Source organism: Panthera leo, chromosome E1 (genome assembly GCF_018350215.1).
Source record: "Panthera leo isolate Ple1 chromosome E1, P.leo_Ple1_pat1.1, whole genome shotgun sequence".
In the NCBI taxonomy this organism is placed as follows: Eukaryota; Metazoa; Chordata; class Mammalia; order Carnivora; family Felidae; genus Panthera; species Panthera leo.
The window spans coordinates 38,415,289-38,437,469 of record NC_056692.1 but is presented as its reverse complement, the minus strand read 5'-3'; the positions used below and the strand labels follow the sequence as shown (position 1 = coordinate 38,437,469).

Here is a 22,181-nt window from a genome sequence, read left to right as displayed (position 1 = left end):
TTGAAATGTTACACCTCTTGGATCTCAGCCTCGTCTAAATCACGCTGATGGATTTAGCACCCAATTTTTTAACGTTGAATTATATTGTTCGTTCATTTAAAAAGGAAGGAAGGAAGGAAGGGAGGGAGGGAGGGAAGGAGGGAGGGAGGGAGGGAAGAAAGAAGAAATGCGTTCTTAGCGCCTAACATGATACAAATTGTGTACTAGTGCTGGAAGTAGAGTGGTAAACAAGACAGCAGAGGTCCCCACCTTGCCTAGGGAAAACATACCACTGTATTTTATATCATCCTCCAGGTGTTACCGCCCTCGGAAGTGGTGTTTAAACTGAGCCTAGAAGGGGTGCCTGGGTGGCTCAGTCGGTTAAGCGTCCGACTTCGGATCAGGTCATGATCTCGTGGCCCTGTGAGTTCGAGCCCTGTGTTGAGCTCTGTGCTGACAGCTCAGAGCCTGGAGCCTGTTTCAGATTCTGTGTCTCCCTCTCTCTGACCCTCCCCTGTTCATGCTCTGTCTCTCCCTGTCTCAAAAATAAATAAAACGTTAAAAAAAAATTTTTTTTTTAACTGAGCCTAGAAGAATAAGCACGCCTGAGACTACAAATGATACAGATAAGGCAAGGCCAGGAGGGTTGAGAAACATGGCCCCTTGGCTCTGGCGCAGGGGCCAGATCGTACAGGGTTTGTGGAGTCATGATTTTATCCTGAGGTACTTGGGAGCCAGTAAAGAATTTTAAGAACAAAAGTGACAGGGTCAAATTTGAATTTGGAAACGGAACGCGGACTGGAGAGGACAAAGGTAGGAGGAGACAAAAGTCTCCCTTCCGGGAGACTCGGAAAGGGACTACTGCGGCAGTCCCGGCGACAGATGATGGTGATGTCTTTAACCAGGGTGGTGCCAGGGGAGATGGGGAAAGACATGGGCAGTTCCAGGTGCACTAGGAAGCGAAACCCGACGGGGGGGCTGGTGAAAGAATAATAACCGTACTTCAAATAAAGAGACCATGGAGAAGAAACAAGACGTATATTGATAGAAAAAAGAAAAAAAAAAACCCCAACAATTTATTTTGCTCCTTAAGCCACCTGGCGACCCCCTTCCCTTAACCCTGCCGCCTCGATATATGCAGATGACAGTAAGACGAGGGGCGGGGCAGGCGCCCACAGAAATCCGGGAACTTTTATTTAAAGTGGGTGGACGTCACCGGAGAGCAGAATAAGGAACACAAGGCACTTCCTGTTGCTCCGGAAGTGAAGGCTCTTAAGCTGCTCCGCCGGCGGAGGGCCAGATTGAAGGGATGGCCGGGCGGACCGCGCGGCTGATGCTGCTGGCTGGGGCAGCCGCACTAGCAAGCGGCTCCCAGGGCGACCGCGAGCCGGTGTACCGCGACTGCGTGCACCGGTGCGAGGAGCGGAACTGCTCAGGGGGCGCACTGAGGCACTTCCGCTCCCGCCAGCCAATCTACATGAGTCTAGCAGGTAAGCCCCTCCCCGCATCAAGCCCCGCCCCTCGCCTTGGCTCCGCCCCTTGCGCCCCCAAACAACCTTTGAGTCTTACCTTCTTCCCCCGGGGTCCGTTTTTGTGTGTGTGAATGGAGCCCCAGGGTGGTTAGAGCATCATCAGACGGTCTTACCTTCCCAGAAGCTTTCATGTTTCACTTTATTTATTCAGTCAAATGGGAAGTTATTTAATACTCCTGGGTACAGGCCCTAGAATGACACTGAAATCAGACCAGCATCCTGCCGTTCGGGGTCACAGTCTGCACAGGGACATTAGCCTTCTCCAGTGCAAGGTAAAGGATGATTTGAGCACTAGAGGACCCTAGGGCAAGCAGTAGGAGCATATGGCAGGAAGGAATCGTTTCTTGCTTTGAGAGGGTAGGGACCGTGATCATCTTGGAACGTTCTGTGATGGAAGGGCTTCAAGATGGATACATTAAATTTGGACCTGTGGCCATAGTGGTCACCTGTCGTGTGACAGGTGTCACAATAGGTCAGTTAATTTTCACAGCCCTATAAGGTAGTTTCTCTTAACCCAGTTTTACAATGGGGAAATTCGGAGAGGCTAAGTGCCCTGCCCAAAGTCACACAGCCAGTAAGTGGTAAAGTGGAATTTCCAGTTGTAGCCTGTCCGACTACAAGTTTGTTCTCTTTACTATCCCTTTGCGTTCCAGAGCGAACGGAGAGAGTAGAGGCCCTGGGCAGATGAGGGCATATCCAGTAGCTTGGTTTACTCAGGGAGCAGGGTGCGGGGTGCCTGAAAAGGAGTATAGAAAATAAAGCTGGAAAAGGAATTTGGGGACTCAAAAGTCAGAGTGAAGAATTTGGGCTTCATTTTCATAGGACGGGGGTAAGATGGCAAGAGTTCTTACCTGGCAAGTGAGAGCAAAGCCTAAATTCAGGAAGAGCAAACATAAACCCACCTATCCACTAATGAGTCCACCAGATGCCGAAGTTCCCATCTTGGTGAAAGGAGAAGAGAAAAACATCTCTGTTTGCTCATTGCACATCCCCATCCCCTAAAACACATGCACACAAACACATACTTTTCCCTTATGTATATGTTCTACCATCTCTCATACATCCTAGCGGGAAGCCAGCATTTTGAGATTTCTTCTGGTCCTCTCCACCCTGCAGGCCCTCTTAGCCTGCATTTGAGCTTGAGTCCCATCTGCCCTCTCTGTGCCTCCCATGATAAGGAGTTCACCAGGTCACATTTCTCTGTTTCAGGCTGGACCTGTCAGGACGACTGTAAGTATGAGTGTATGTGGGTCACTGTTGGCCTCTACCTCAAGGAAGGTCACAGAGTGCCTCAGTTCCATGGCAAGGTGAGTTGGAGGGTCAGGATAAGTGTATGGTGGCAGTGTGGTAGGGGTAAGACACCCCCCAGTTAGACCACACCATCCAAGCAGTCTGAGCTGTGGGGTGATGGGCGTGTGTTTGGGGCGGGTACCTGTTCTCAAAATCTGCTGGTTTTCATATAATCAGATGGAACCAATGTATCCTGGCTCTAGATTTGGAATAACAAGATCTGGGAAGCTTTGTGGTCTCAGCCATGCTGGAGTTCTTAGGGTGGTTGAATGTCCTTGCTATGAGGACAAATTTTCTGACCCTCCACAGCATGCTGTCTTTTGCTTTTCCAGTAGAAGTTCAGATTAAAATAGTAATACCCCCTGAGATTGCCCAGTGAGTCATGGTTTGCTGGTGCTTTTTCATCCACTATGATTTTGTTCTGGACTATTGAGGTTGGCAAGAATTATTTTCCCCAATTTGTCAGAGTAAGCTGAGGCTCAGAGGCCTGTGGTCAGTGGTAGAGAAGGAGTATACTAGGATCTCTGTCTTCCTGATGGCAAGTCTAGGCTGTTTCTACCAGACCATACTGAGCCGTCTACACTGGCCCATCTGTTCTTCCCAGAAACCAGGCTTATAGTGCTGTGAGTGCTGGCCAAGATAGAGGGATGGCCTTCAGCTAAGGACTGGAGGAGAGCTCATTGACCCAAAGAGGGACTATACGTGAGGCTTTGGCCGAGGACGAGAGCTAAGGATCCAACTGAGGACCTGTTGATGTGGCATGTCAAGGAAAAGCATGTTGGGCTAGCTGGGGGTTGCTTGCTGCTCAGGCCCCCTCCATGTGCTCCCTTTTCAGTGGCCCTTCTCCCGGTTCCTGTTCTTCCAAGAGCCAGCTTCTGCCATGGCCTCTTTCCTCAACGGCTTGGCCAGCCTGGTGATGCTCTGCCGCTACCATACCTCCGTGCCAGCCTCCTCCCCCATGTATCCCACCTGCGTGGCCTTCGCCTGGGTAGGTAACTTGGCAGTATTCCTGCTGTACGCCATCATCTAGGAAGGAGGAACTCTTAGATCCCCATTCTCATCCAACAGGAGCTTCCCTTCACCTACCTTCCCCTCTGATTTCCAGGTCTAAAATTGCAGCTGTGGGGTGGTCAGGCCTAGGGAGAACACGGGGAAGGTGCTGAGTCAGACTTTACCTTTCTAGCAGAGTCCTAGGCCAGGATATTTGGAAGGGAGGGAGGAGGCCACTAAGAGACTCCATAGGGCAATTTACAAGCACAGAAGGGAGATGGGTGCTAGGGAGCATGCTGGGACCACAGGTCTTTCCAGGGACCCCCCCACCCCCCCACCCCCCGCCCTGAAGACTCAAAGCAATCTCAATCCTAGTCCAGGTCTGGAGGTACAGCAGCCACAGTACTCTATGTAGAGCCCAGCCTGGTCTTAGACCATCCCTGAGAAGTCGAAATATGTTCCATGTGAGTATCCAGAGAGGGCTCTGAGCTTTACAGGTGACTGGTCAGAGAAGCCTGGAATTGTGTGAGAAACATGGACTAGGGTACACATATGAACTGTGACAACCTTGGGCGGGGTGTGAGAGTAAGAGGTTGCAATCAGAGACCCCACTGTAAGCCTTAGGGAAACAGTCTGCTCATTCACCTTCCTGCCACCAAAGCAGCCATTAATTCATGTATTGAGCCTACTATGTGCCCGGCACTTTGCTGGGTGCTGGAGATCCAAAAGTATATAAAAACAGACAGGGGGCACCTGGCTGGCTCAGTCATAGAGCGTGTAACTCTTTTTTTTTTTTTAAGTTTATTTATTTTGAGAGACACACAGAGCAGAGGAGGGGCAGAGAGGGAGGGAGAGACAGAATCCCAGGCAGGCTCCGTACTGTCAGCACAGACCCTGGTGTGGGGCTTGAACTCATGAACCATGAGATCATGACCTGAGCCGAAACCAAGAGTCAGATGCTTAACCAACTGAGCCACCCAGGTGCCCCTCTTTTTTTTTTTTTTTTTAATAGGCTTGACACCCAGCATGGAATCCAGTGAGGGGCTTGAACTCACAACCCTGAGATCAAGACCTGAGCTGAAATCAAGAGTCAGATGCTTAACCGACTGAGCTACCAGGCACCCTATAGAACATGCAACTCTTGATATCAGGGTCGTGAGTTCAAGTTCTACATTGGAGGTGGAGCTTACTTGAACAAAACAAAACAAAACAAAGACAAAAACAAAAACAAAAAATCAGGTTCCTCCGGTAGTAACCACACAAGCACACAATTGAACATAAAAGTACAGTTCTGGGGAAAGTGCAGTGGAGATGTGTTGTAGGGGTGTGTGATGGGGTACTAGACCAGTACAGGGCAATCAGGGAAGGCTTCCCTGAGGAAGGGGCCTCTGAGGTAAGATTGGAATGATGAATGAATGTTAGCTAGGTGAATTCAGGGAGAGTAGGAAGAGTCATCTACATAGAAGACATAGAATGTGGACAGGCAGAAGAGAGTGAGAACCTGAAAGGCTAGGGGGTCGGCCATACAGGAAGCCAGGGAGTAGGTACCACACGTAAGCAGGTAGGCAGTGAATGGGGCTAGCCCGTGGAGAGCCTGGGGGGCACGTTAACACTTTAGATCTGGACTTTCAAAGCATCAGGAAGCAATGAGGGTCGGAGAGAAGAGGTTTCATGAATAGATTTGCTTGGAAAACTCATTCTGGCTACTGTGTAGCAAACAGATTAGAGGGGTAAGAGTGGATGCAGGCAGCTAGTTAGTTTTAGCATAGGGCACAGTAGCTAGACTGGTGCGGGGTTATTGAAGAGAACTATGTTTGAGCTATGTTTTGAGTTGACTTTAAAATTTTTAATTTATTTTATTTATTTGACAAACCCATGCATAGCTCTTACTGTATGTCAGGCACCATTCTAAGCATTTTATAAATATTAACCTCATTAATCGCATAAATAGCTTATGAGATAGGTAGTATTATTATCCCGAGTTTACAGATGGAAACCAAGGGCTGAAAAGGTTAAGTAACCTGCCCTAGGAGCCAGAGTTTGAACCCAGGCATCTGGTTCCAGAGTCTGCACTTTTTTTTTTTTTTTTTTTAAGTAGACACCATGCCCAGCGTGGGGCTTGGACTCACTCATATCCCTGAGATCAAGGGTCACATGCTCTACTGACTGAGCCAGCCAGGTGCCCCCAGAGTCTGCACTCTTACTATCTTAGCTGTGTTGACAAGCCTCAGTCGTAGGTTAGATGAGGAAAGAGGAATCAGGAATAACCCAGTGTTCCCACTTATGAGAGAGTGATAGAAGCCATGAGTGTGCATGAGGTCACCAAGGGGAGCTTAGCAAGAAGAGAAGGGATCTAGGATGGAGCCCTGAGGAGCCCCAAACATAATGATTAGATCAAGAAGGATGGGCCAGCGACAGAGTCAGGAGTGGCTGGAGGGGTAGGTGGAAAACTAGGATACCGTGTGGTTGGGAAGCCCTGGGACAAGAACAGGGAGGAGAGGGTAGGCCGTCCTCTTGAATTCTGCTGGACAATCAAGAGAACTGAAGGACACCCTGGATCTGGCCACCCTGAGGTCTCTGAGGACCTTAGGAAAACTGGTAGTGTGGGGGTGCTAAGAAGTCCAGGCCAAGCCTCAGACTTAGGAGCTGGGGATCGGAAGGAGGGCAGGGGCGGGGAGGCTGTTAAGCCTCTGGGAAATGTTGATCCTTCGTAATCTTTTCTATTTAACAAATATTAATAATAAGTGTTATATGAATTGCGTAACAGGCATTGTCCTAAGTACTTTACATATATTTTTCTCATTCAATCCTCATAATACCACCGTGAGCTCTGAGTAAGGCTCAGAGAGGGAAAACCTTGTCAAAGTCACCAGCTCACAAGTTGGTGACTGGTGGAGACAGGACTGACTCCAGGGCTGTCAGAGCACTTAGCCCCTCTCTTGGGCTGTGTCCATGATAAATGTCTGTTGAGCATTTGCTGTGGGTAGAGGCAGGAGTTAGCACTTGTGGGAACTGAGGCACCTGCCTCAAGAAGCTAAGCCTGGTGGGAAGCGCTGGTCCAGCTGTCCCGGGAGGCAGAATGCAGGCAGAGCCGAGGAGGGCTCAGGTAGAGAGCCCTCGAAGTAGTAAGGTGGGGAGACGTGTCCTCTAAGTGGAGAAGTCTTCCAGGGAAGCCCAGAGAGGGAGAGAGCCTCCATCGGGGACTCACAGGCCTGATAAGGCCTAGACTCATACAGATGAGGGGAGAAGAGGTTGGATTTCTGCATTCCAGGCTGGTGGCCCAGCAGCAGCAATGGGATGGAAGCTGGAGGATGTGGGACCGGGATAGGCAGCCTTGGAAAGGTCAGCCTGGCTGCGGTGTGGCTGAGTGCAAGGCAGCGGAGGGAGGTGAGGTGGCACAGAGAGGGCCCTGAGTGCCGAGGGGCAGGAGCTCTCGCATAGGCAGGGGGCTGGCATCCGCATGCCCTGTCACCGGCCCGGGAGGGATAGAACCACCACTTCCTGTTTAGGCCTCTCTCAGAGGAAAGAATTTGGTCCTGGCCAAGAAAGCAGGAAGGGCAGAGAAGCTGAGGAGAGTACACCTGTCCCTTGGGGTTCTTCCAGGGGTCGCTGCTTTCTGAGCCCACAGCCTGTACCCCCCGGCCCCAGCCCTGCCTGAGAGCACTGGACAGCCCTGCCTGCCTGAACTCCCTGAACAAAGCTTAGAGCCTCTTTGGAGAGATGCACAGGTCTGAGGGACCTCAGAGGGTCCCAGCCCTTGCCAGTGGTCACGTCACAACGCTCGTCTTGATCTCCCTGATTCTTGGGTCTTTCATTTCACTGGCATGTGCCACTCAGCTTCCTTCTTGGTGAGGGTCACACCTCCCAGTACCCTTGTAGTCCAGTGTGACCGAGGACCCTGAGGGACAGAGCAGGAGATGTTAGATTGAGAGAGGAGAGATACCTGGGGCCCGTGTCTTAGGACATCCTATGGAATATGGGGCTCTGGGACATAGAACCTCCTCATGCTATCACTAGGTCCTTGAGGGACAGAGTCTCAGTGTCCACACTCCCTCTGATGACCCAGTCTGGATTGTACACTTGATCTTTAGTCCGGTGCACCTGTGTTTATAGGAGGGAGGGATCCTGAGCTGAATGGAGGGTGTGGCAGTGGACTTTGTCTTGGGCTGGGTCTTCTGGAGCGAGTGGGGCTCCTGATTTCTGTTGGGATAGGACGGGAAGGCCTTTTCCAGGTTCAGTCTTGGGCAGTGGGGTGGGCAGGGGGTTCTCTCAGTCTTTTTTCCTGGGAAACGAGGAGACCCTGCCCCAGCAGGGCTGATGAAGCTGGCACCAGAAGGGAGCCTCTGCCTTGACATTTGGATCTGGGCTTGGGCTGGGAAGCTGCCAAAGCTCTGCACATCACAGACCTTTGACTTCAGGGAGCTGGGGGCCCCTGCTGTCTGTAGAGCCAGGAGGCCAAACCAGTTCCCCTCCCCTTTGCCCAGTGAAGAAAGGTCCTGAGAAGTAGAGGTGAGAGGATGAGAGTGCCAGCAAAGCCCAAACCGTCTCTGCAGGATGCTTGATGGAGGTGGGGACTGACTGTGCTCTACCTCTGCTGAGGAAACTACAAGAAGAGACAGGTTGAGTCTGCAGCAGAAGGATGGTTAGACTTCAGGAAGGACTTCCCATGGGTCAGAGAATGGCAGGAAATCAAGGAATCTTTTTTGATGGTGGAAGAAGCCATCTTTCCCCCAACTCCATCTGCCTCTTCCCCTCTTCTCTCTCAGGAGTGAAGCGGAGCAGGGTTGCCCTGACTGAGGCAGGGGATGAGACACTGTGGCCTCTGGGAGGGGGGCAGGGTGGCAGCAGGCGTCATATTTAACATTCTGCCTCCCCCACTTCTGAGACACTGAGCTATTTAAAGACCCACATGTCCCCACCACCACGGTGTCAATGACAGCCCCGAGCACTGGGGCTTAGCACTGGGGTCGAATTCCTGACAGATCTGGCTCATTTGGCATCCAACCAGTTTCACGGCTGTGATATTTTTGTCTCAATTTTCTTATTTTCCAACAGACTGAAACAGCCTCCCGCTCTCCCTCACCCAGCCTTCCCTGTCCCCTTCCATTTCCACCCTGTTGGCACCCTGCCCCTGGCCTCCCCCTTTCCTCAGTGTTTACACAAAGCTCCTGGGGCCCTGCTGGGCAGCCCAGCACCCTCCTGGCCTGTCTGATTGGCCAGCTACCATCTACCTCCCCCCATTCTGCTCAAGCTTGGCTGAGGAGTCTGGGAGCAGCCATACACTTGAGGCTTGGAACCTTTCCCTTCCTTCCCCGTCTGTCTGTCCCCTTTGCTTGAGTCTTGATTACAAACTCTGAGTGAAGAGAAACAGTATCTCTTCTGTGACTCCTGGGGGGAGACTGACATTTATGGGAATACCTACTATGTGCCAGGCAGCCGTAACAGCAGCTGTTTATTGAGTGGCTTCTTTGTGCCAGACATTCTACAGACATCATCTTCAGGACCCTCTTATGCAGTGGGTGTTATTATTAACCCCATTTGCTAGATGAGACAACTGAGACTCAGAGATGTTATTGGTTCAAGATCACACAGCTATTTAGGGGCTGAGGCAGAACTTGAATCCAGGGTCCGTCTTATTATGGAGGCTCTGGAAATTCTGCCTCTAGCACGAACAGTGGGGTGGGCCGAGGCAGCCGTGGGGAGACCACCTCTTCTCCCCCTGGACTCCTTTGGCCTTCAGGGAGAGTGGGAGGCAGACTTGGCCTCTTTAGCTTCAGGTCTGTGGAGAGATGTGAGTCCCATTCGGCTCAACAAACTGGGAACAAGTAACACCTAATGGTTTACCCCGTCCTGGGCACTGTGCTATACATTGTGTTTGTATCGCTCATTAAATCCTTGTCAATACTATGATTATTCCCATTTTACAGAGGAGAAAACCAAGGCACAGCAAGGCTAAATAACTTGCCCAAGGACACACGGGAAATGCAGAGCTAGGATTTGAACCCTGGTAGCCTGACCCTGGGCCCTGCATTCTTAATGACACTATCTCCCAAGTCTGAGGAGAGGGCCAGAAGAGGAGTCCCTCATAATGGGACACTTCCCAGGGGAGAGGGGACATTTCAGGGGTGCAGAGTCCAGGCTTCAGGTGGGTCTCTATAAGTGGGAGGCACCCTGGGGAGGCAGTTGGACAGGGGACCAAGCAGTTCCCATTCCATCCTGTAGAGCTAAGCCCTGACCCTGTGCTCCCTCTCCCCCGCTTCCAGTGTTCCAGCCACCACTTAGCTCAGTCCTCTTGTCACCTCTCCCTTCCTGCTGTGGGTGACAAGGAGGACTGGTTGGCTGCCAGTCCCTGCTGCCTTCCCCTCCACCTCCCTCTCATACTGGCTCTGGGGCCATTCTCCTCCCCAAGAGTGTCCCTGTTCCTGGCCTTCCCTGGAGACCTGGCCCATGTGATTTCCTGGGCTCTGTCTCCAGCCCCAAGTCTGCTCCTCTCTCCATGCTGACCCTGAGCGTCACAGACCTCGTGGGAGCAGTGTCTGAGAAGCCACCCTGTTCTGTCCCATTTTCCAGCCTCCAGACCATGCCTCATATACCATCTCTGGGGAAGACCCAGGGATGGGACTGGATGGCCATCTTTAAAAGAGCAAGCAACCAGACTTAGAATAATCACCTGATGTCAGGGCTGGAAAGGGACAAAGGATCACTTAGGCTAGCTCCTGACTAGTCACAGGGGAAAGCTCAGGCCCAGAGGGCAGGGCCTTTGTCCAGGTCATGAGGAACCTAAGCCGAGAGACTCAGCCTAGGACCCAGGCCAGACAGGCTTGCATGGGGCTACCTGAGCTTCCAGAGACCTCTAGTGCTGACTGGCTTTGCAGAGTCTTGCCTGCCTCCACCCCTTTGCTCTTCCCCTTCTCTCAAAAGCCCCTTCAGGCCTGCGATAGGGAACCCATCCCACTGTCTGACCTTGCTGCAGGACTGGATAGAGAGGCCTCTTCCCTGCTTCTTCTGTCCTGTGCCTGGCCAGTCTTCCTGCTGTCCTGGACCCAAGTGAGCAGCTCCTGGCCTTTACCTGTCTTGGGCAGGCCTGTCCCACCCTAGGGCATCCCTCTCTATCTCTAGGGCATTCTAGGCCGGACCTCAGCCTGCCGGTTTTTTTCCTCTGACCAGTTGTCACTAGTTTCCCAGCCCAGTGTAGGGAACCTCCACCTTAGCCCGCCCTTCTTTCAGTGATTTGGGCCTCTACTGTGGATACAGCGCTGACTCCCACAAGGTCTAGGACTCATTTGCAAGATGTTTTGTACTGTCTCCTTGCAGTTAATTTCCAGGGAAAAGGCCTCGAATGGTCTCCTGGGCCCTTGCCCACCACAGCCCCTTCAACCTTCTGTTCCTCCCAGAGCCTCAGAGCAGCAGCCACTGGTCTGGCAGGTTGGGCTGGGCCACCCAGGAGGAAGCTGGGCTCAGTGGGCCAGCCTCCTCCATAGAGACTTGGCCCCAGTGGGATCTGCTTGATCTCCCTCCCTTGCTTGCTTTCCTCGGGACACACCCCAAGCTGGCTCGAGCCCCTCCACCCCACCCACTTCATTCCCGCCCCCAGAGGCTGAGGTCACTGGCTCCCCTGGCCAGGGTGGGGCTGTCATCACCTGCCAGTTGGGGGAGGAGGCAAGGTCCCCCCAGGGGCTGTTGTCTTAGCGATTGAGTAAGCAGGGAACTTGGCTGTGCCGGAACTGGGAACTGGTTCCCAGGCCAGGCCGGAACCTGTGGAGGCTGCAGCCCCCATGGCCCAGGGGGTTCAGGGTTCTGGGAAGCTGAGGGCATGGGTTTGTTCTGTGGGCTTCAGGGGCAAGGGAAAGCATGTTTCTCTGCTCCAAAGAGCCCCTTCCCCAAAGACAGACTCCTGTGAATGCTCTAGGGGTCCTCCCCACGTGAGACACCATGCTGACCAGCCCCTCCCTACAGGTCTCCCTCAATGCTTGGTTCTGGTCCACAGTCTTCCACACCAAGGACACCGACCTCACAGAGGTGAGCACCCCTTCGGCCCCTCTCCTGCTTGGGACAGTCCCACAGGAGCCCAGAAAAGGTGGGGGTCAGCTCTTCGGTTTCATAGGGACTCCATTTACATAGCACTCGCTATGTGCTAGGCATTTTTAACCTATTCGTGCCCTTGAGCGTCACTTGACCCTGGTGAGGTAGGTGTGATTATTGGCTCTTCTTAACTGATGAGGCAGCTGAACCTTGGAAAGGCAGAACTACTCACCCCCCCAAGGGTGCAGCCGGTTCTTGGGCGCAGGGCTGTGGGACTCGAGGCTGCGCTCCAGGTTCTGTGGTGTGCTCATGTATTTTGGAGTCTTGGCAGGCACCTCCACCGATGCCTCCAAAGCCTCGCTGCTGAATGCATTTTAAAAAGTTGTAGAATATGAATACAAGGGTCCGACTGTTAAATTCAGGAGTGAACCAGCAACAGGCAGAAGGGGCACGAGACATGGACCCCCATGTTAGAGTACGGCTGCGCCTCTGCCCCCGCCCTTTGCCCCCACCCCTGGTGGGTCCTCTGGGGGCCCTGCCCATACAAAACCTTTTCCGCCTCCCCTCCCCTCACACTGGCCCCTCACCCAGCTCTCCCCGTCCTCAGAAAATGGATTACTTCTGTGCGTCCACCGTCATCCTACACTCTGTCTATCTGTGCTGCGTCAGGTGAGCCCATCTTGGCCTCTGTGGGGGCAAAATCAGGCACTGGGGGCAGAAAGGGGTCACCTTACCCACCCTTGGGGGGTGCTGTCCCCAGGATCTTGCACCCCAACACACATACACACCCTCCAGGCTGTTCTGAATGGGGACCCCGGGGGGTAGAATTGGCTCTTTCCAAGGAGCGGAGGCACTTGATCCCAGGCCCCTGGAGGTGGATTGGAGGCCTGCCCAGCTGGCTTGTTTTGGTGGGGGGAGGAGGGCAGTGGCTTCCACATACTGATGTCGGGGTGAGGGGATGTTAGGAAATGCTGCCCCGGGCACGGGCCGCCCTCCACCTGAGCAGCTCTGGATGGTGGGGCAGGACCGTGGGGCTGCAGCACCCGGCTGTGGCCAGTGCCTTTCGGGCCCTCCTGCTGCTAATGCTGACCGCGCATGTCTCCTACCTGAGCCTCGTCCATTTCGACTATGGCTACAACCTGGCGGCCAATGTGGCTATTGGTGAGGCACGGGGAGGGACCCGAGGCTCCTGGGGTTATGGGGGAGTGGGGGACCCAGCCCGTCTGTAGAACTGCTGGCCTGGGGTGGAGGTACAGATTTGGTGCTGTTCCTGGAGAAGGTTCTAGAGAGCCCCTTAGGGTGGGGGAAGGGGAAAGAATTTGGGGTGGGAGAGAGGGGAGGCTGGCAGGAGAGTCTGAAGGTGGTCCTGGGGTCAAAGAGCATGAGGATGGTGGAGGTTTTGTTGGGGGGAGAAGGAGGTCCAGGGAGTGAGCCTCTCCCCACCCCCCGCCCGCACCCAGGCCTGGTGAACGTGGTGTGGTGGCTGGCCTGGTGCCTGCGGAACCAGCGGCGGCTGCCTCACGTGCGCAAGTGCATGGTGGTGGTCCTGCTGCTACAGGGGCTGTCCCTGCTTGAGCTGCTCGACTTCCCACCTTTCTTCTGGGTCCTGGACGCCCACGCCATCTGGCACATCAGCACCATCCCGGTCCACGTCCTGTTCTTCAGGTGGGTGCTGCTCCCTGCCCAGCGTGCACCTTCTTTGTGCCCATCCTCACCCGCTCCTTTGAGGAGACTGAGGCCTCTGTGCACACTGGCCCCCCTGCCTATACTCACCCCCACGGGGTGCTCTCAAAGCCATACCTCAGTGGGCTCCTCCCTCTGCCCACAGCTTTCTGGAAGATGACAGCCTGTATTTGCTGAAGGAATCAGAAGCCAAGTTCAAGCTGGACTGAAGGCCCTGGGAGCGTGTCTGCCCCACTGGGGGTCCTGCCCTCTCCCCGCTGCTCCCCTTCTCCTCATAATCCTTGAGATGATTAATTTTTTTTTTCCTTTTAGCATCTTGAACTTGGACATGAAGGGTGTGGGCCCAGAATCATGTAACTGCCCATCCCCTTGCTTGCCCCCACATGGCCCTCCCAGGCCTTGGAGTCTGTTCAGGCTTGGCCTCTCAGCATCTGGGGTTAGAGAATGGGCAGCCTCTCCGGTCCCTGGAGCAGAACTGGAGTAGAACTGTGTTCTTAGCTCCACCAAGAGGAGAGCTGCCTCTGCCTCCCCATCAGCCTCTTCCCCACATCCCCTCAGTGCCTGGGTGGTTCCCACAGCTGTTTGTCTATCTGGGAAACCAGGTACCACAGGCCTTTGGGGACAGTGGGGTCCCCTCCTGTTACCCCCTGCCCTCCTCCAGGGCACCACTAGGTGGCACTAGACTCTTGCTCTTTGGCTACCCAAGTTCCAAGGTTGGTCTCATTCTCCCCATGGGATCTTGAGGGACTAAGCCCCTGGAACTGGGGAGTGGTCTTACCCTGACTGTTGCTTCAGCCAGACCCCCAAGAGGCCTCACTGTGTTCCTTCCCCCTTCAAGGCCAGAACCCCACAGAGCCCAGGACGGGAATCCCTCTGGCTCCTCTGCTGCTGTTCTGGTTGAGAGCCTGCACGTGAATGTGTACGGGAGTGTGAACCAGACTGAGTGCATAGGTGACAGAGTGGTGGGCACGGGCCTGAGGTGTGTGGGATGCTGGGTGGGGCAGTGTGTATGAGCGTGGGTGGAGAGTGGGGTGGGGTGTGAGTGGTTTTAAAGTGTGTGCTGCAGGACAGGTGGGTGAGTGTGAGTGCCATGAGTGTACCACACAGTGGGGGCAGGTTGGAGAAATATGGGGTATCGAGTTACCACCACCAAGTACCTATTGAGCACTAGCTCTGCACAAGGCCCCAGGCCAGGCAGAGAGCCAGGATATCCTCAAAGTCTGGCTGGGGGTACGAGTGTCCAGGCTGCATGTGTGTGTTTCTGTCCATTGCCCCCACTTTACAGCCCTCTAAATCTCGGAGGGCCCACACACAACTCAAGATCACCCTCCAGAACCAGCCTCTTGGGAGTCAGAGGGAGGTGGGGAAATGGAGATCCTCTGCGCCTCTCCAGCCTTCTGTCTCCTTGCCTAGGCTTGGGTGGCCTTCCCTTCCCGGAGTAACCTACCTGCTAAGCCCCTTTGTCACACAGCCTGGACCTTGGGAAGGGGGGCGATCTGAGGGAGTAGGGGAGGAGGATTGTGGCTGGGTCTGGTTTCTGGCCTTCCCAGAGACAGGCAGGGGCCACGCTGTACCTGCACCCCAGTAAAGGTGACCCCTGCTAGTTGCCAGCAGCCCTGGCACATTCGTGCTCCGCAAGGACACAACGTGAAGCTCCAGAAACTTTCCATCCAAAGGCAGTCTGTGTGATTGGAGCAGGGAGTCTGGATTCTTGTTCTTTCCCTGCCCTCTTGCCCTCCCTGGAGTCGGGGCACTGTACTAGGACTCCAACCTCAGACTCGGGTGACCTGTGTTTTTTTTTTTTTTATTATTGAGAACTATTTTAAGGTGAGAGAGAGGGTAGCAAGGAACATTCTTAATAAACGAATTCTCAGCCTCACCTACCCTTGTTCAGCTCATTTGTGTGAGTAGTGTGGGCTTGGAGGGAAGGAGAAGACACCTGGCTGGAGGCAATAGGCAGGTGGGGTCTCTACCTAGGCACTGGGGGTGGGGATGGCAGGGACCAGATGCAGAGCAGCAGCAGAGCTGGGCGGGGCTCCAGTCCAGGGGGAGTGGGCTCTGGGAGAGGGAACTGGTGCCTGCATTGTAACTCCTTCCCCCTGCACTGTCCACTTCAGTCTCCTGATTATCTCCCCACTCCTCCCCTTCTGGCCTGAACTAGGCTCTACTACTGTTTGTTACTTAACCTTCCTGAGTTTCACCTGCAAACAGGACAACCGGACCTGCTGAATGTGAGGACTGAACGGACCTAATAGGTGCCTGGCACATAGCAGATGCTGAATGAATACCCGCTGACCTTGGCTTTCCTTAGTTTGGGAAGAATGAGTGGTAAAGAAACCTACCTTCATGGAAGCTTCTGGGAAAAAAAAAAAAAAAAGGCTAGGGTTGGTAGCTTTCACACCCCCACAACCCTAGAGAGAGCTCTGGGCCCTTGTTTCCCAGAAGAGCCACACACAGCTGACACTCAGCAGGAGGAACTGATTTATTTATTAGGTGCCACCACAGATGACAGGGAATCTGGGTATATGAGAGCCATCAGCACAGGGTGCACTGGGCCATCACACCCCCACCTTCTTCTGGGCCCAGGCGAAGAAGATGCCCTTGACATCGTCTACACCTGTCTGAAGGCAGGCAGGCATGACGTAAGTGCGCAGGTCCCGCACCTCATAGCCGCTACGAACCAAGGCCTCCACCACCTTCTCTTTACACATGGGTACCACCACCAGCCGGGCCTCCCCAGCCAGGTACCATGACTCCTCTAGGGCCCCGATGAGGAGGAGGTGCCCCCCAGGCCTCAGCAGAGTGGTGATGTGATCCAGGGCCCTCTGGAAGCTGGCAAGGTCTGGGCTTACAGCCTCCAGGCAGAAGGCAGAGACCAGGGCATCGGCAGGCAGGGGCGCCAGGCTCCCAGCACCCAGGGGCTGGGGCTGGTGCACATCGATGTGCAAGACCCGCTTCACCCTGGCTCGCAGCTGGCGCTCCTTTTCCTGCCAGGGCTCGCTGTGCAGGGCAGAAGGCAGGGTCAGGACCAGGGCTCAGGGCCGCCCCACGTTCAGTCCTCTGTTACCCCCCTGCCAGCCACTCCACGGGAAGCTCCCTTACCCCTTGCCCTCAATGAGGCAGACGTGCTGGCTGTACATGCTCCAGTCGAAGGCCCCGGGCTCCTCCCGAAGCCAGAGCCCCAGCTCCCGGCGGTTCACCTCCAGAAAATCTGTCATGGTGATGTCCTCAAAGTGGGTGCAGGCGCTGAGCAGCTGGTATATGGTGGGGCCTGAACCGATGTCGATGAGGGTGTGTCCAGACACCTCACCTGGGAGGGCGCAGGGGAAGAGGGTCCTGGTGCCAACCCTGTCCAAGCATCCCCTGCCTCGGTCACTCTCTCCCTTACCTGCTTCTCCCTCCCTCATTCCCTTCCTCCTCTGTAAAGTGTATCTCCCATCTGGAAGACAGTCCCCGCCAGTTGCCTCTTCCCTCCCCAATCTCTGCTTCCATCTCTTTTCTTGGCGTCTCTCTTCATCTGGGGCCCTTTCCTGCATCCCCCACTTCACCTCTCAATTGTGAACGATCTGCCCCTCCCCCCCATGCCCTCCTCACAGGTCTCTCTATGCCCTCCCGCCCCCGCAAAGGGATATTGCTTCTCTTCCTCTTCTATTTTCACTCCTAACTACCTATCTGTGCTCCTTGGCCCCCCCCTCGGGCTCTGGCGTATGCCCCTTTAGTTCCCTGATGACTTCTTGTCCTCTCGGCCTCAGTTTCCCCCGCGCTCACCGGTGGCGAAGGTCTGTGCCAAGCAGCTCAGTTTCCAAGGCCCGACGCCGTCCGGGCTGCTCAGGTCGCCCCGAGGGGGCGCGTAGTTGTTGCGGAGGTAGGCGCGGGGCTCGAAGCGCTGGTAGGCGGAGGCGACCGCCGCCCGGCCCGGATCCGGGTCCGAGTCGGGGACTGCGCCCGCAGCGGGATTCGGGTCTGCTGCGCTCATGCTGCCGCCGCCGCCCGCCCGGTCCTCGCGCTTCGCGGCCCCTTTATGTGCCGCCAAGTCCAGGCCCGACCCTCCGCTGCGGGGGCGGCGGCTGAGCCAGGAACCGCCCGGGGCCCCGCGTTGCATTTCCCCCACCCCATCCATCTCCCTTAGTGTCCGAGCGGCAGACACTCGGGGCGCGTGTGGGGCGGCCCGGGCACGTGTGACCCCCACCCCCACCCCGCTCCTCCGCTGCGCCCGCGCCCCGCCACTCTGCCTCACCGGGCCTGGCCCCAGGCAGCCAGCTTCGTGCCCCCAAGACCCTTAGATCCCCGCCCTGCCAGCCCCCAGCTCTTCGCGTCGCTCTCCTCCAGCTCCCCGGCCATTCACCCCCTTCGCCCGGCACCCCATTCCTTCTCTTTGGCCCAGGGTCCAGTCGGCGCTGTCCCACTGCCCACCTCCCAGCGCTCTCGTCCCAACCCCGGGCCCGGCCCCCTGCGGGCTCTCCTTCCTCCTAGACACCCCGTCCCACATCCACCCCTTTCCTTGGTTTGGTCACCCCAGCTCCCCCTTCCCTCCTCCAGCCCTCTTTCGTCCTTTCCTCCCAACCCTCGTTCCCCAGCGCCCCCCACACCCACTCCGGAAAGGACAGTCCGTTCTGGCCTCCGCCACCGTCGCGGTCGCCCCGGGGCCCTAGAGCGGAGCTCCGGCCCCGCCCGTCCGATGGCAGCAGCGATAGGGGATGTGAGCGGGGCTAATGCACTTAGCCTTCCGAACAGCGGGGCCTCCCTGCCGGCCCCGCAGGCTCTGAGCCGCTTATCTGGGGGCTTCTGAAGGCAGAAGGTCGGGACATTCTAGCCATGTCGGGCACGCGGGTCCCTGGTGAGGGCGGAAGGACGCAGGTGTTTCCCCGGACTGCCGCGGTCGCCAGGGGGCGCGGGCTGGGCCTTAGGTGCCAAGGGATTTGGGGTTGCACCAGTCTGGGGTCTCTGACCCCTCTCCTTCCCCAGCCCACACGCATTCCCCTTTCTTGGGGAGGGGGTCAGGCCAGGCCTGTAGGTCCTGCTTGGCACTCCAGGTCAAGATGCCAGGGTCTCCCCTCCTTTCTCCCCCAAATGGGAAGTGGATTCCATGGAGCTATCTCCATGGTCTTCCTGGAGTGGACGGACCCCTTTGGGCCAGTCCAGTGCACCTCTGCCCTAGGTAGGCTACGAGCCCCTGTCCAGATGGGCCCCTAGCCTCCTCTGTGTCCTCACCTCTGTGCCCTCACCGGTCCCCACCTTGTCCCAAGAGGAACATGTCTCCTTGTTGGGCCAGGCAATCAGGTTGGGACATGAGTCACAACAGCTGCAGGGGTCACAGACAAGAACCCGACCCTCCACTCCCCACAACCCACCCTGGGCTCCCTGGGCAGGGTGGGTAGAGCGGCTGACCGGAGCCAAGGACTGATCCTGTCTGGATTCAGAACTGAGAGGTAGGTCAGCCTCGGGGTCAGTGACCCCATCCACACCCTTAGGTACAGCCAAGGACAATCCTGGTGCCAGCCCCCTCCCTACTCTCCATGAGATCATTTAAACACACCCTGGATGCCAGCTGGCCTGCTGGGCACTGCCCAGTGCCAGGGGACTGGACACAGAGTCCAGGAACTGCACAGCAGAGCCAGGGCATGGAAGGGGGCCCGGACAGACAGCCACCCTGTTTACAGCTCTGTTCCTGTCTCCTCTGCCCCCACCACCAAGCATGGAGCGTACCCACTAGCTCTGCCATATTTAGCTCAGATGCAAGGACTATTCCCAGAAGTGAGCATGGGGGGACACCAATGGGCTGGCCCCCACAAGGAAAGAGACGGAAAGTCTGGAACACAATTGAGCATTTATTGCAGCACTAACAGAGGATGCTGGGGGCCCCACTCTGCCTCTGCCTTCTTCACGTCCCCCTCACGCCAGTCTTCTCCAAGCCTCTTCTCAGAGCATTCCAGATCCCCTTAACACTTTTCCTCATCTTTCTCTGAAGCCGAAGCCTGGACCAGGGTCATTCCTCTCAGGGACCTCTTGTCCTCACCAGCATCTTTTGTCCCTTCTCCTGGGGCTGGGGGTACTCGGCTGTGCTGGCCCCCAGCTCTCTACCCTTCGTGTCCACTGTCTTTGCCCCCCTCCCTTTGGGAACTCAGGGGACCCAGGCATCCTGGCCTCTGGCTCCCTCCTCCCCTAGCCCCCAACTCTGGGCAAACTACAAAGCATCCATGGCCAGCAGCTGCCCTCCATGGTCCTAGCCAGGAAGGGCCCAGCCCACAGTGGGCACAGTGGAGCCCGAGTCACCGTCCCTCTCAGCCTCTCTGTGCTTCCTGGGACATGGAGCGGGACAGGGAGCGACGAAGGGCACCGGGCTTGCTGACAGGCACCACAGGGGGCAGCTGCTTGGTGATCTCGGCCACGTCCTGGCGCTCCATACACTGGCCCCCCAGGGCTGTCTCCAGTGCCAGCAGCTCCCGCAGCTGGAGGGGGGTGTCCTCGCGCTCCTCCTTGGCGGCACCCATCTTGGCGGGGGTGAAGATGGGCAGCGGCAGCACCCGCTGGTAGGGCAGCTGGTACTCCTGCAGCCCGCGGCCGAGGATGCCCATACGCATCACCAACCAGGGGGAACGCTGCACCAGCGCCTGGCACTGTCCCTGCCGGTGGTAGGTCTCATGCCGCTGGGTGTCCTCCTCGTGCAGAGAGCAACTGGGGAGGAGAGGGGAGGGGGGTACCCAGCTCCTGAAATCTGCTACCCTCCAGTCACGAGCTGGGCAGGGGGCTCCCTGGGGCTGCCAGGACCTGGGGTGCGGAAGGGGTGACTCCACTCTCCCCAGTGGCCCCTCTCCTTGTCCCTACCCCCAGAAACTTCTGCAGGGCTTTGTGCTCTGGCCTCCTGAGCCTCAGGAGGGGTGTTGTAGGGCAGAGGAGGAACTCCCAGCTGGTTGGCACTCACCCCTCCTCAGGCCGTGTGGACAGCGTCAGATCCTTCCATTCAGCCCAGAAGGCTTCTCGCCGCTCACAGTCCTCCTCGGACACCTGGCAGCTCAGCTCTGCGGTCGCCATGATCAGTGCTCACTCCCTCTCAGCTCTGCTCCTCCCAGGCCCTTTAAATAGCCCCCTCCTCCACCTCCTCCAGGGGCTATTTTCAGCCCCTCTGGCGTCAGATGCTATAAGCAGAGCCAAGGCTCACTGATGGGGGACTCTGCGCCCAGGGTGGGGGCTGGGGTACCTGGATTCCAGCTGCCCCCGCGGGGTCAGCAGTCAGCTTCCAAAGAGATCAAGATGCTCCAGAGGAGGGCAGGAGTCCTCAGAGTGACACCTCCAGGTGTCTGACACTCCTTTGACACTGTCTGAGACCAGGCACGTGCCCAGCCTCGTGCCACCTTGGCACTTGCCCTCTGTCCCACCCCTTTCCTCTTGCCCAGGGAAGACAGCAGCCTGTCTGTAAACAGAGCAGAAAATGGCAGGAATCAAGGCCCATTCTGGGCTCTGTACCAGGCCATCAGGTCCTACCCCCACTCCTCTCCTCTGCCTGGGATCAAGGGCATAGCCCCTGGCCATGCCCCTTGACAGGAAGGGACAGTGCAACCACAGCCTCAGGTGTCTGCACCCAGAGCCCTGGTCCCCAACTGCCACCACGACACTGGCAGGAAATTACTTGGTTAATTCCATACCTGGGACCCTGGGCACGAACCTTTGCCAGAGGTTTTCCTTTCTCGTGGCCAGTGGTCAGAGAAGTGGTTTCCCAAGTCAGGCCAGTCAGGTCGTAAAGAGCAGATGTGGGTGGCCGCCCCTGTCACCAACACCCCCAAGCAGGTGAGATGGGAATTCAGGGGCTCTGATGAGTGGTACAATCAGATCTGGCTCTAACTCCAACTCAGCCATAAACAGGCTGAGCATGGGGCAGTCCCTGCCCCTCTCTGGGCCTCGTTCTCTGGTCTCAACAGCCTGACCAGTTCTACTATGCCATCTGGGAGGGGCCTGGCTCTCCTTCAAGGGGAGCTGGATGGCTGCTGGGGAAGCCGAGCACCCAAGGGAAGCAACTCACGGTGCAGGAATACACGTTGCACGGAGTGGGAGTGAAGAATGAGGACATCACTGGGTGGACACAGCAAAGGGCACGGGAAGAGGCCACACAGGAGCAGAAGGCCTTGCCGGAACAGCACAGCGCCCAGCAGCTGGAGAGGCCCATGGGCACCCACCTGGGGCAGAACTGCGCACTCCTGATTACCAAAGCAGCAGGCCTGATTCTCATTTTCTTCTAATGACAGCCCCATGATCTAACGAGTCTAATTTTTACAAAGCAGGAAATGGAGGCTCAGAGAGGTAGATTTACCCAGGGTCACACACCTAACAAGGCCCAAGATAGTACCCTTCTGGCCGTATGCTAGTTGCCCCATGGGAAGCCTGCGGGCAGGGAAGGAGGAAGGAGGGCAGGTGTGGCAGTGGCCCCTGTTAGCGCACCCCCCCCCCCCCATCCGCCCCGGGAGCTGACTCTATGCTGCCCCTAGTGAGTGTGCTGGGGGCGGAGAGGGTAGGTGAGTGCAGCAAGAGAGACCCAGGGAGACCTGAGATGCCTCAGTGACCCACGAGCCCGGGCCCCACCCCAGGCCGGCTGTGGGACCCCAAGGACAGTCAAGGCCTGCCATGCTTGCTGCTGGGGTCTCTCCTACCTCCCCCCAGATCCTGGGCAGGAGATTTTCCCCTGACTTTCCC

At 56.3% G+C, this 22,181-nt stretch overlaps 3 protein-coding genes across 5 annotated transcripts; 1 reads left to right on the top strand and 2 right to left on the bottom strand.

Moving 5' to 3' along the window:
- Nucleotides 1-1,206: 1,206 nt before the first annotated feature.
- Nucleotides 1,207-15,375, top strand: PGAP3 (post-GPI attachment to proteins phospholipase 3). Of its 3 annotated transcripts, XM_042916120.1 has the most exons (8): nucleotides 1,207-1,469; nucleotides 2,721-2,818; nucleotides 3,637-3,789; nucleotides 11,748-11,810; nucleotides 12,421-12,482; nucleotides 12,838-12,974; nucleotides 13,274-13,478; nucleotides 13,642-15,375. In XM_042916120.1, the coding sequence occupies exons 1-8, from the start codon at nucleotides 1,289-1,291 to the stop codon at nucleotides 13,703-13,705; spliced, it is 963 nt and encodes a 320-aa protein (XP_042772054.1). In that variant the 5' UTR covers nucleotides 1,207-1,288; the 3' UTR covers nucleotides 13,706-15,375. The 3 variants fall into 3 exon arrangements, with proteins under 3 accessions (XP_042772054.1, XP_042772056.1, XP_042772055.1); XM_042916122.1 differs by lacking the exons at nucleotides 13,274-13,478; nucleotides 13,642-15,375 and having other exon boundaries at nucleotides 12,779-12,897; XM_042916121.1 differs by lacking the exons at nucleotides 1,207-1,469; nucleotides 2,721-2,818 and having other exon boundaries at nucleotides 2,831-3,789; nucleotides 12,779-12,974.
- Nucleotides 15,376-15,972: 597 nt separating this feature from the next.
- On the bottom strand, nucleotides 15,973-18,115 carry PNMT (phenylethanolamine N-methyltransferase). The gene is made up of 3 exons (XM_042915952.1): nucleotides 17,265-18,115; nucleotides 16,599-16,806; nucleotides 15,973-16,496 (listed from the first exon to the last, which is right to left on the bottom strand). Exons 1-3 carry the CDS (start codon nucleotides 17,614-17,616, stop codon nucleotides 16,055-16,057), a joined length of 1,002 nt encoding a protein of 333 aa, XP_042771886.1. The 5' UTR covers nucleotides 17,617-18,115; the 3' UTR covers nucleotides 15,973-16,054.
- Nucleotides 18,116-19,304: 1,189 nt separating this feature from the next.
- LOC122206048 (titin-cap) lies at nucleotides 19,305-22,179 on the bottom strand. The gene is made up of 3 exons (XM_042914803.1): nucleotides 21,160-22,179; nucleotides 20,419-20,907; nucleotides 19,305-20,171 (listed from the first exon to the last, which is right to left on the bottom strand). Exons 2-3 carry the CDS (start codon nucleotides 20,526-20,528, stop codon nucleotides 19,778-19,780), a joined length of 504 nt encoding a protein of 167 aa, XP_042770737.1. The 5' UTR covers nucleotides 20,529-20,907; nucleotides 21,160-22,179; the 3' UTR covers nucleotides 19,305-19,777.
- Nucleotides 22,180-22,181: the final 2 nt, after the last annotated feature.

Coding starts and splice junctions, on each gene's coding strand:
- PNMT (XM_042915952.1), bottom strand. CDS start 17,616: ATGGATGGGGTGGGGGAAATGCAACGCGGGGCCCCGGGCGGTTCCTGG. Junction 16,807..17,264: donor GGCACAGACCTTCGCCACCG/GTGAGCGCGGGG, acceptor GCGCCCTCCCAG/GTGAGGTGTCTGGACACACC. Junction 16,497..16,598: donor TGCCTCATTGAGGGCAAGGG/GTAAGGGAGCTT, acceptor TGCCCTGCACAG/CGAGCCCTGGCAGGAAAAGG.
- PGAP3 (XM_042916120.1), top strand. CDS start 1,289: ATGGCCGGGCGGACCGCGCGGCTGATGCTGCTGGCTGGGGCAGCCGCA. Junction 11,811..12,420: donor AGGACACCGACCTCACAGAG/GTGAGCACCCCT, acceptor CCCCGTCCTCAG/AAAATGGATTACTTCTGTGC. Junction 12,975..13,273: donor GGCGGCCAATGTGGCTATTG/GTGAGGCACGGG, acceptor GCCCGCACCCAG/GCCTGGTGAACGTGGTGTGG.
- LOC122206048 (XM_042914803.1), bottom strand. CDS start 20,528: ATGGCGACCGCAGAGCTGAGCTGCCAGGTGTCCGAGGAGGACTGTGAG. Junction 20,172..20,418: donor TCCACACGGCCTGAGGAGGG/GTGAGTGCCAAC, acceptor TCTCCTCCCCAG/TTGCTCTCTGCACGAGGAGG.